Genomic DNA, 11432 nt, shown 5'->3' with positions numbered 1-11432 from the left:
TAGACTCCTCTTGTGGGAGTGGCCTGTGAATTTTACACATAACAAACCTTCCTCTTGTTTGGCATTGGGAGTATGATGATGCTGTCCTGTATGAGAGCAGTTCCTTTCCACTATAATGCATCTTTGAGGAAATCCCCTAGCATAGCCACTCTATTAAGGGTCTGTCCACCATCAGCCAACTAGCAGGACAGTCTTTTTCTAACATCATTGTAATATGAGAGGGACAGACCTTTCACCTATAGCCAATTCTTGCCTCTGAACCCCATAATCCATGAATAAACTTTCCATTTTGAACCCAATCCTTTGTGTGACTATGATATATAATAGATCTGGTTAATATGACTAATTGTGGGTTCTATAGCTATCCTGATCTGTAGACGTGCTGCCATTATGCTACTAGTTCTGTACATAGGTTTTTCTTCTACAAATTCGTATTGAGGAACTCCCTGTGTGTCTTTTTGAGTGCACCAAAACACAGTTTTCTTCTTGTTGTAGATTGCCAAATTTTACAGAGGATGTTTACGGAGCTTGAGATGACAGAGTGAGAAACACACGTTTACATGCTAAATCTACTGGCAATGAATAGCACCAACCGATATAATCAGATAAACTATAAATCATCTACAAAATCTATACACCTGTGGCGTTTGGTTTTCTAAGACAGGCGTCTTGAAAAAAATGTCTTTGGATACAAGATTTAACATGCTGAGAAATGAGACCAGATGAAAACAATGAGTGAAATGAGATCTGGACACATTGCATCGTTCAGCAAATGATTTGGATGCAAAGTTGTGATAAGAAAATAAACACAGAGGGTTAAAGGACTGGCGGGGGTTTGGGGAGGGGGCAAAAATAAGCTAGCTGTCAGCAAGAAGAGAGACTCCTTAAAGGGAAACATCCGGATAAATAATCAGAGTGCCGTAGGGGGAAGGAGGCTCTGAAGATTAACTGTTACGCTTGCTGAATTACGATGATATTCCCTCTGGGCAAAAGCTCTGCTCAGAGCATGCGGCTCCTGGAGAATCTCTTCGGATTCACGACATGGGCGCGCAAAGAACTGCAGGTAGTTTGGGAACCTTTTAAAAACTCTTTGGCAAAATAAATGTATTTGTCTTTTGCCGATATTTTGGGAATGTTGGTTAAAAAAACAAGCAAATGTAAATATCTACGTGTTTAATTAACGGCGATGCTTGGAATGGCTCAGCGTTCTGGATTCTTAAAGCTTGTCGCATTTTGCACGTGTGGTACGTGCCGCTGCCATTATTTTTACCTTCTCCTCTGTTATTACATATTTCCATGGCTGGTTAGTTTCTCACAAATAGCCAAAATACTAAATGATAAAACAAATACCTGCACATATTTTTGACCAGTTGCTTTTGCACTGGCAGTAGGTAGAAGGCGTCCTGGGAGAGACTTCAGGCCGCTCCCTGACCCTGAGCAGGATAGATGGATTTTGTACAGGAGCAGAATTTGGGGGGGAGGGGGGGGAGACAGAAAGGTGAAGAACCCTGGGCCCCACATTCTGGGGGGGTCCCCTATTGATCTCGACTTGTTCGACTTGACTGTTGATCTCACAACGCATAGATCAAATGTCCACCACAAATCATTTCTATAACTATTTTGGTTCTGATATTATAATCTACTGTATAATAACATGAAATATTTTTAATCTGCGGTGGCGAAAGTGGTGCAGTGGTTAGCACTGTTATCTCGCACCTATAAGACATGCATCCGCCAGGGTTCCCGGTGTGTGGAGTTAGCATGTTCTCCCCGTGTCATCATACAGTTCCTTCTAGGTGCTCCAGTTCCCCCTGGTTAATTGAAGCTGCCAAATTGCCTGTAAGTGTGCATATGTGAGTTAATGGTGTGTGCCCTGGGTTGCTCTCCACCCCGTGTCTGCAGTCTGGGATCAGCCCCTAACCCCCACCTCCTCATGACCCTGAATGGGATAAGTGGTTACAGAAAATGGATGGGTCTTAAATTTGGCCAATCGATTCGTCAAGGTGATTCCCCCCAATAGGCAACTTTCAGCGACAGCGCTCCCGCCTCCACCCTGATCGGTAGGTTTTCCCTCTGGCATCCTGTGCTTTGATTAGCATATTATTGATGTTTCATTGTTTTTTAATTCCCACTTGTTTCTCTTTTGGCTCCAAAAATTAGCTCAAATGGCCCCCCTTAGGGGACCCCCAGAGGAGTTAGTCTGCCCCTGATTGTTTAGCTTGTTGTATTTTATCTGTTGTCTTACAGAATAAACACACGTACAGCGCATCATCAATGCAGGATGCTTTCTGCTATGGAGACAGTAAAAGGGGACAAAAATGTCAGACCTGAGAACAGAAGAACTGTGGAACGAGAGCTGAGTCTTCACCCTTTGTGGAAATAGGCACTTTCATCTCCAGACAGTGCTGGAGCGAAGCAGACAGTGTATCCTCAACATTTCATGCTGGAAAAAAAGTTATATTCTGTTAAAATATCGAGCTCCTATAAAAATGTATGAGTGGTTGTTGAGATAAAGCTGTAATTCACTCTGAAGAGGAAATGCATGGGGTGGCGGGGGGGCTACACTCCTTGGAAAATTTAATGCCGCTGTTTGCCTGGAAGCTGCAGTTTTCTTTAGATCTGGCACAAATTTTCGCACTAAACAAATAAAGTTTGGTATTTGGTACAGAATAGACGTAATTCCCTTGCGTGCACCTCAGCATCAATCTACCATCCCCTCTTTAACGGTGTCTTCAACAGTTCTGAATATGTAGAGTTTACTTGCCTGAATTTGTCACAGTGTTGGGGAAAATAGCTATAGATTTCTTTTGTCTGTTTTTGTATTAATCTTTGCTTCAAGCCTTTGCTTTGACCGGCCTCTGTCTGACACGCCTATACGTCATGTGAAGACAGTATGTGAATGTGTGTGATGGAGCCATTTATAGTCATTTATTGATTGTGAGATTGTTGCCTGTGGTGGGTCAGACTGTGGACAACAGTGCCTTTTTGTTTAATGCCGATTTGGACTGAAGGTTTAAGGACTTGATATAATTGTTCTTGTAATTTTTGGAGTTTCAGTGAAAAGCACAAAGTGATTATTTGGCTGAATGGGTAATTCTGTTTCAGAGAAGGAACCCTTTTGGCATGCAGGAGACCCGATGCCCTACATGTCATACCTGACATCACTAAAACATTTTTCATACCCCACCTGTACCTGTATATTCAGCAATTTTGGTAAATGCGAAATAACTTGGAATGGCGGGCAGCTGCAGATAGAGCAAAGGTGCGTGAAATATTCTTATGTGACCAAAATTTCTGAAGTACTAAGTGCACATTCCTTCTGGGGAGAACATCTGGAACCTGCAGCAGATTGGGAACCGGGGATCTAATTAAAAACAAACCTTGTTTTAAGGTTGTGGCACCAGCCACGTGCAGAATTAAACACATACATCAATCTGGAAACCCTCATTCCATACTTTTATCCTTCTTGCATAATATATCCAGCTATGACGTCTTTATATACTGTAGGTTTCCTTCTGTTCCTCTCTATCTTCACTAGCATTTTGCCTCTAGGGTGTAAAACTCAACTCTTGGTGCTCCATGTATCTATACCTACTTGTAGCTGTAATGTTATTAATAACTAATAATCAGTTACATTTGTATAAAGATCTAGCTTTATTTGCATGCTCTGTTGATTTGCAGTTTCGGGTTGAAATTTTAAAAACGTGATCATCAGCTATAATATGATTTCAGGTCATCCTTATTCTTGTAGGTGTTACGGACAGGTATGGTGAAGGAAGAGACTCCAACAAACAGGGGAGATTAAATTATAAAAAAAATACCAGAAGGAAAAGGACCACGATGGGTCAGAATAAAGCAGGTAAATCACAAATACTAAGGAAGGGAGCAACACAGGAACAACCATCGCAAATAAGCAACAAACACAGGGCAAGAACAGCTACAAACACACAATGACCGACTGAGAAACAAGCACAAGGGCAGGCACATATAAACACAGATAGCGAGGGTAAGACAAGGAACAGGTGTGGGCCAATTACAATCAACCACACACATTAGGGCTGGGAACAACAAGACACAGGTGAGGGTCATAATCACAGAGGACACAAACACTAGGAAAGGGCTGACCAGCGACACCTGCTGGCCAGGCAGGGAATAATACTGACAATGGGTGCTATATTCCCTTGGGAACAGGCTCAAAGTTTAACTTCACTTGTCATGTGTAGACAGTGGTGATTTATCGTATGAGTTAAATGTCCTGCTATGATATGATACACAGCACAGAAGCTTCCTTAAGTGTGTTATTCATATCCTTTATTATTAGAAAATATTAGCAAAAAAGGCTTGATTTAAAGCAAAACATCGTATCGTAAATGTATCAAGAAATTGCATCTGCTGTATCACTCGAAGATGTTAGGATGCTGGTCAAGTAGGAGTCAAGCCTAATTTTTGACAGAAAGTGGAAACAGGAGTAGCTGGCAGACCCACTGTGCTGAATTATGGGTATCCTAGTGTACTTCAATTGCGCATTGACCTCGCTGGTGTTGAAGCATCTAATACGGTTTCCATTTGCATCTTCCTGTGCTGTTTTGTAATCCAACAGCATTTTCAATTTTCAACCGGCTCACGGGTTTTGAAATATGCATTTGGAAATTCAATACCAAGTGCTGTTTCGTTCTGATAATCCATGGGAAGCAAAACACTGAAAATGGTCTTGCACCACCATCCTGAAATGGCCTTAAGGGTAATAATGTAGGGGTGGTACGTCGGATAAGCCACAACACAGTCTCAATAAAAAAAGAATGAATGAAAATGAATAAGTAAAAAAAAAAAAAACTCTGAGTCATCAATTTTACAGGTGTGCTTTTAAACTACAGTATATATGATTCACTAACCAGTGGGGAGATGACATCCAATTTTTTAAATGTATATTAATTATAATCACAGCTGTGCACCAAAATTGAACATTTTAATTAATGTAAATGCTAAATATCAATTGAGAGCAATAAACCTGTCATTCTGTCAGCAAACTGTGGTGTGTGATCAGTAAATTAGGCTACAATATCAGTTGCAGGCATGCCGTTCTGCTCAAAATGAAGATGCACCTGGACAACTAGGCCTGCTTAAAAAATTGAATTGCAGTGTAGGTTTTATTGATTGCCTCAGTTTGACAAGGTAAATGTATCATAAAATGGATGGCAGCTTTTATATGATATTTTTGGGAATACTGTAGTCAATTTGTTTAACGGGCCGTCCATCCAAACACAAGTGAACTGATTTATGTGTAGTAAGATAATAGCACATTAACAACTTTAACATCTGGGTTGGGGTCAAAATCAGAATTTGATGAAGTCGGATCCCCAATCAATATTTTCCACCCCCCCTTGATGGTTTTTTGTAACTCTGGTTTGCTAGGCTACCCTCACAGATGATTACAGAAAATTACAGCAGATTAATCAAAACACAATTACCAGCATAATGCAAAATTAAAGATACCAAACTGTGACACTCAGACAGAGTTTTACTTGCCTGCAATCTTAGTTTCTGTAAGGAAACCCTATAACTGCCATTCAGTGAATTTTACGCCATTATTCACCATAGACCTGTAGGCCTACGCTTTCAAAAGTGTAAAAATTTGTACCTTTGCTTGTCACTGGGGCTGTACCCTCAAGGATCTGCCAACTATACCCTTAGCTGTAGGTAATTGTACCTTTTAAGGTACAGAAACGGACTCTTAAGAAACATTTCTGTACCAATTATGGTACATTAATGCTGTTTGTACCTTAGGGATGTTCCTCAGAGGCCATTTCTGTACCTTAAAAGCTACAACTACAAGGGTACAGCCCCAGTGCCAAGCAAAGGTACAAATCTTTACCTTTTTTTCTGAGTGTACTTGTTCACCAAGTAGCCTAGTAGTGAATAAAGAAAACAGACGAAAATAACTGAAATCTCAAATTCTGCCTGCAGCTGCACTTCTCATCACTTACATTAGTGAACACCTGCCATTTTTCATGGCGCAGAATAATCTGTCATGATCTGTCCCTGTCATGTTCTGTTTTGGCCAGCAGATGTCGCTGGTCACGCCGCTCCTCCTTAATGCATCAATCTCTCGCACCTGTCCCTGGTTAAGTACTGTATCTGTATCAGTGTATATATGTGTCTGACCTCTCCAAGATCCCCAGCTCAGCCATTAATGTCATCTTAGGTCCTGATAATGGTTAGTGCTGGTTTTGCTCAGTTCCCCTCTGTTAGTGTGTGTATACTAGTAGTGCCCCACACCTCGCTCCTGTTCTTAGATTGGCCCTAATCTCTCTGTATTGTTCCTCCCTGCCTTTGTTTGATCCCTCGTTATCCTTTTGTTTCCATTTGGTTGTGTCTTTGTTCCAATAAAGCCCTTCAGTTCCACCAAAGGCTGAATTCTGGGTTGTCCCTCCATCTAGTCATGACATCGTGCAGCTTTGGCCATTCAGGTCTTTACAGACTCACCATCAGAGTAAGGCTTACTGCGGCTAGCTTTCATATCTGCATTAATACTACGTTAATAATCTCCTGACTACGATTACCAATGTACTGCTGTTTCTATGATCCTAGCAGTAATATGTTTATTTTATTCATTTTCAGCTGCTCTTGCAAGATGTATTTCTCAGCATGGTGAGACTGATGGTGCAGCAGAGCATTTTTTTTGCTTCAGTAATAGCCCCCCCCCCCCAATGGGAAAAACTAAGAATAGCAGGGTTTTTCCACATTTAAATGTGTGGCGCTGTTTTAGAACAAATGTGTCCCTATTCCAAAATCATCTTGGGAACTTTCTCAACCATTATCATTGTTGTTTTCCATTTAAGTTCACGCCGGGCACCAACCTGACACCAGGTGCTGATTGGCACATGCACCTTAGTTTCAGCATAATCATACAGAAATCTAAGAGATTGAATGGTGTTCTGGAAGTCATAATCCAGGGCTTTGGATCACCACAAGTTTAAATAACATGCAGTTTGTTTTGATAGCAATACAAACCTGCGTTTCCTTAAGTGTTTTTTTGCGTGTGGCACTGTGTACTGGTTTTAGATGACCCAATTCATTCTCCGTTATTCATCTGTAAACTATCACATTTAACTGTTTTGTGAGTACCTTCATAAATAAACACAAATTTATCAGTTACCGTTTGTTAAAGTAGACCCATTACCGTGTTTTTTATCTGTCAGACTGATGATAATTACTCACTTTAAATTCCAGCTCAGTATTTTTCTTTTGCACTGCATTTAAGTTGCTGATGATATATAAAGGATGTTTTTTTAAAAAAATTCGCCTAACAGGCACTTTTCACCTTGGCGTGCAGTTAGGTTTTGTATCGTTTTGGGTTGAGCTTTTTATACTGAGATACATGCAGTACATTCCGTTTAAAAGGACAGCCTATTGCACTTGGCAGGGCTGAAAAAAGCACGGCACTATGACCCAGGCGCTCCCCGATCGCACTCACTGTGTAGAGGAAAAAGGCATTGGAGGCAAAGCTGATAGTTTTCCACAGAAGAGACAACGGTTAACGTACAACTAGCTCATCTGCCCAACTTTAGCAGTAGTGAAATGCAATATACCTACTTGGTAGTTTGAGAAGAAAAAAAAGAACTAAAACTAATAACTGCGGAGGAGCGATAAAGGCTATCATTTTTCCAGCCTTTGACCATTTGATCTAAAATCTAAAAAAAAAAAATGCATTATCTTAATAAGAATGGAACATAAATAACTATAGGGGAAATCATACAAAATGACGGAATATCATGTTTAAGATGCATCTGAGTTTCGGTTAACCAGCTATTCAAATTAAGCTGAAATTGCGGGGGGAAACAAATTTCGGACTTTTTTTGAACCATATATACAGATTTTAACGATGTTGTCGCCTCGAGTGCAGTCGGCACGCAGATTAACATGAAAACGATGGAGCGCTCCAGTCAGCTGAACCCAACGTCCTCCGTTTACGGTTTAATGTTGAATAACTGCTCTGTCAACGAAACCGATGAGAATTGCACCGCCACCAAAAGAGAAGAAGATGGCGTGAATTTGATTTTCCAGTCAAGTATAACCGTCATTCTGTCCATCATAACTATAGCCACGATATTATCCAATGCTTTCGTTATAGCGACTATTTCTCAGTCTAGGAAACTTCACACTCCTGCCAATTTCCTCATTGCTTCGTTGGCAGTTACGGACCTATTAGTCTCGGTGCTTGTGATGCCGATATGCGTGATATACACGGTAAGTCACACTTGGACTTTGGGTCAGATCTTATGTGACATTTGGTTGTCTTCGGACATTACATGCTGCACAGCGTCCATTCTCCATCTGTGCGTAATTGCGCTGGATCGCTACTGGGCGGTAACGGACGCAGTGGGATACGCGAAGAAGCGCACGCCAGCCCGGGCTGCTGGCATGATCGCCACCGCTTGGGTTATTGCAATCTCAATATCACTGCCTCCATTATTTTGGCGTCAGGAAAAAGTGGAAGAAGTTACGAGCTGCAGCGTAAATACGGATCACATTTTCTACACGATCTATTCTACTTTCGGGGCGTTTTATATCCCGACTTTTCTGCTGATTGCACTTTACGGGAAGATCTACATCGAAGCGCGCAGGAGGATTTTCAAAAATTGCCCGTCGAAAGCTGGAAAAAGGTTGACTTCAGCTCACTTGATCACAAACTCCCCGGGATCGGAGTCCTCCACGTCGCCCCTGAACTACAGGACCCAGGAAACGAGCGCAGCCGAAACCTGCTCGCCAGCTCACGTCTGGCAGGTCAAAGTCACAGTGTCCGATAGTCTCTTGGACAAAAAGAGAATATCCGCCGCACGAGAGAAGAAAGCCACAAAAACTCTGGGAATAATCCTCGGCGCCTATATAATATGTTGGTTACCCTTCTTCATTTACACCCTTCTTGTGCCTTTATGCAGTACATGCACTTTCTACCCAGAATTATTCGATTTCTTCACCTGGCTGGGCTACTTAAACTCCTTGATCAATCCGATCATTTATACTATGTCAAATGAAGATTTTAAAAAGGCTTTTCACAAACTCATACGCTTTAAATGCTGCAGGCACTGAAAGAGATATCAAGTGCAAAACATTTTACGTTATGGTTATAAAAATGGATGCTCACGAATGAGATTCTGCGCTACCTGGTTCTGCTCTTGCGTTCGGTGTGCAATGTGAATGCCGCTTTGCGCATCTGCTGTAAATAGGCAAAATCCACCGGTAAATTTTCTGAACATTAATATTGCTGCTCCTAAGATCACTAACTGAAAACAGTCCAAAATTCGTTGGAGAGGGAGAGAGAGTGACACTGCATGGACGAACGCAATATTAACTCCAATAAAAACAACTGATGGGCATTTCAGTAAAACTCAACTGGTCCGAAGGACATCAGTTCAACACAAGTTTCGCGTCCTAAGTCCAGATGATATCTTACTGACAGGACACTGTCTATAATGGGAGAAAAAAGGACCTGGAAAAATCGTTTGACTGCGCAATAGAGCAACCAATTATCGACATATAACTGTATTTTTCTATGGCATTTTGAAAGAATGAACGTCTACAACTGCTTAACCCACCGACAAATATATACTGCATGAAAGTGATTTTGGAAACCCATTATTATGATTATTATTATTGTTATTATTATTATTATTTGCCCTATAATAAGTTATGAATTATTGTTAAATTATAATTTGCAGATGTCGCTCAGTGTATCGTGTCCCCACAGTTATTGATAGCCTATGTATTGCAGATGTGTGGTTTGTTATTGCATTAAACAGCACACGGCTACCTCAGATCACCGGCAATTTTACTGCAGAGTTGGGTTTAGAACTTGACATGCCTTTTAAAGTTCTGGTTTTCCTGTGGAAAAGACACCGCTCCCTAAAAATATCTGACCTTTTGCGCCGTTGTCCGCACAGAAGTGCTGGTCAATTTTTTGCTGCTAAACACGTGTGTGTTCGCTTGATTCGAGATATTACATTTGTCGTGGTATCGGTTTCTTCATGAAAATGCTTGTTTTTTCATTTAATCTAGTTCTAAGAACTGCACAAGAACTCCTTTGCGTGTGTAAATTAATTCCCATGAAATTAAAGGATATTAGATAAATAATAATTACAGTTCTTAATGACGAAGAGCTTAAATTAACATTTGTATTCATGTCTTCATATATCCATTTATCGCATAGGCTATGCTGTGTGCGACCTGGTTTGTGGTGCATTCTTCGTTCTTGGCATGAAAATGCATGTCCATGCACAGCACTGATGAACAGTCCAGTCGGGAACATACAAGTTTATCGGACTGACAAACTCAGTCATAATCATGCAATAAGTTAAAGTGAAAACATATTTTGCTGAGGACATCGAATGGATTATATTCGCTAATGTAACAGTGGACATTAATAGACACACACAAGGACACAATGGTAAAATGTCAGTGTATTTTCTGGAAGATATTCCGGGGAAAATATTTATTTAAAAAAGAAAATTTCCTCAAAATTTATGCTCTGCTCGAAGGAGCCAGCAACCATATTAGTTGATTTAGTTTATTTCATTTGCAATACATGGTGAAAGACAGAGGAATTGATATCGATTAGGTTAGCGCTGGGTGGATGGCCGTATATTGCGTTATATAGCAGCGCTGGATCCAAGCAAATGGCTTGTGGACAGATTATAAATGAATGCTTTTCTGGGACAATAAATGTCCAGCTTGCCCGGCGTCTTAACTGACTCAGCAACGGCAAACCATATACTTGATAATCTATCATAATGAAGTACATGTACTATTGCGGCCGCAAATGGAACAAACTTGGCGTAGCCATGGTAATGGCGGTGCGTCTATACTGATTTATTTTTTACAATTTATTTTCAAATGCAGGTATGTTAGAACTGACGTACTTACAAAAAGTACATTACAGCACAAATCAGCGTGGGTATTTTTCTTTTTTCTTTCATATTTCAGCTGTTACTATGTGAAGCCAGTGATCTTATATCTTATTGGTTTTAATTAAAATTCTAAGAAGACCCAATGTGGTTAGGCTGTTGATAAAATCTGACAGTTCACCAAGTGGTGTTTATGAAAAATGTTGGTTTGAATAAATGTAAGTCTATACTGAGACCAAAATCAATAAAAATGGTTTTGTCCCCATTTTCTGATCCTTGGCTCTATATTGCTCTCACAGTGCCACAGTAGTTTATTAAAGGTCTTTATTCAAAGCAGATTACATAGATTTGTTGCTTGTTATTACGATGGGATGCAATTTATTATGCATTGGTGTAGATTACAGAATGACTTTCTGGATTTGTCAAAAATTTTGTTTATGGGATTTAATTTTTTTTCATTCATTCATTCATTCATTCATTCATTCATTCCTTTATGTGTTTTTTTATTGAATGACACCCCATCTGCTTCCT

At 40.4% G+C, this 11432-nt stretch overlaps 1 protein-coding gene and 1 long non-coding RNA gene across 4 annotated transcripts; both read left to right on the top strand.

Annotated features, from left to right (window-relative positions):
• Positions 1-874: 874 nt before the first annotated feature.
• On the top strand, positions 875-7151 carry LOC111857908 (uncharacterized). Of its 3 annotated transcripts, XR_002841466.2 has the most exons (5): positions 879-1063; positions 1903-2060; positions 2248-3859; positions 6390-6490; positions 6619-7151. It is a non-coding gene; the product is annotated as an uncharacterized lncRNA (long non-coding RNA). The 3 variants fall into 3 exon arrangements; XR_011982406.1 differs by lacking the exons at positions 6390-6490; positions 6619-7151 and adding an exon at positions 5859-6383 and having other exon boundaries at positions 875-1063; positions 2248-5622; XR_011982407.1 differs by lacking the exons at positions 6390-6490; positions 6619-7151 and having other exon boundaries at positions 886-1063; positions 2248-3262; positions 3752-5027.
• Positions 7152-7485: 334 nt separating this feature from the next.
• htr1b (5-hydroxytryptamine (serotonin) receptor 1B) lies at positions 7486-11166 on the top strand. Its single transcript, XM_023839169.2, has one exon. The coding sequence runs from the start codon at positions 7921-7923 to the stop codon at positions 9088-9090; it is 1170 nt and encodes a 389-aa protein (XP_023694937.1). The 5' UTR covers positions 7486-7920; the 3' UTR covers positions 9091-11166.
• Positions 11167-11432: the final 266 nt, after the last annotated feature.

Source organism: Paramormyrops kingsleyae, chromosome 14 (assembly GCF_048594095.1).
Source record: "Paramormyrops kingsleyae isolate MSU_618 chromosome 14, PKINGS_0.4, whole genome shotgun sequence".
NCBI lineage: Eukaryota > Metazoa > Chordata > Actinopteri > Osteoglossiformes > Mormyridae > Paramormyrops > Paramormyrops kingsleyae.
Note: the sequence above shows the minus strand (reverse complement) of the source record. Positions and strands in the feature narration are given on the sequence as shown.

Coding starts and splice junctions, on each gene's coding strand:
- htr1b (XM_023839169.2), top strand. CDS start 7,921: ATGAAAACGATGGAGCGCTCCAGTCAGCTGAACCCAACGTCCTCCGTT.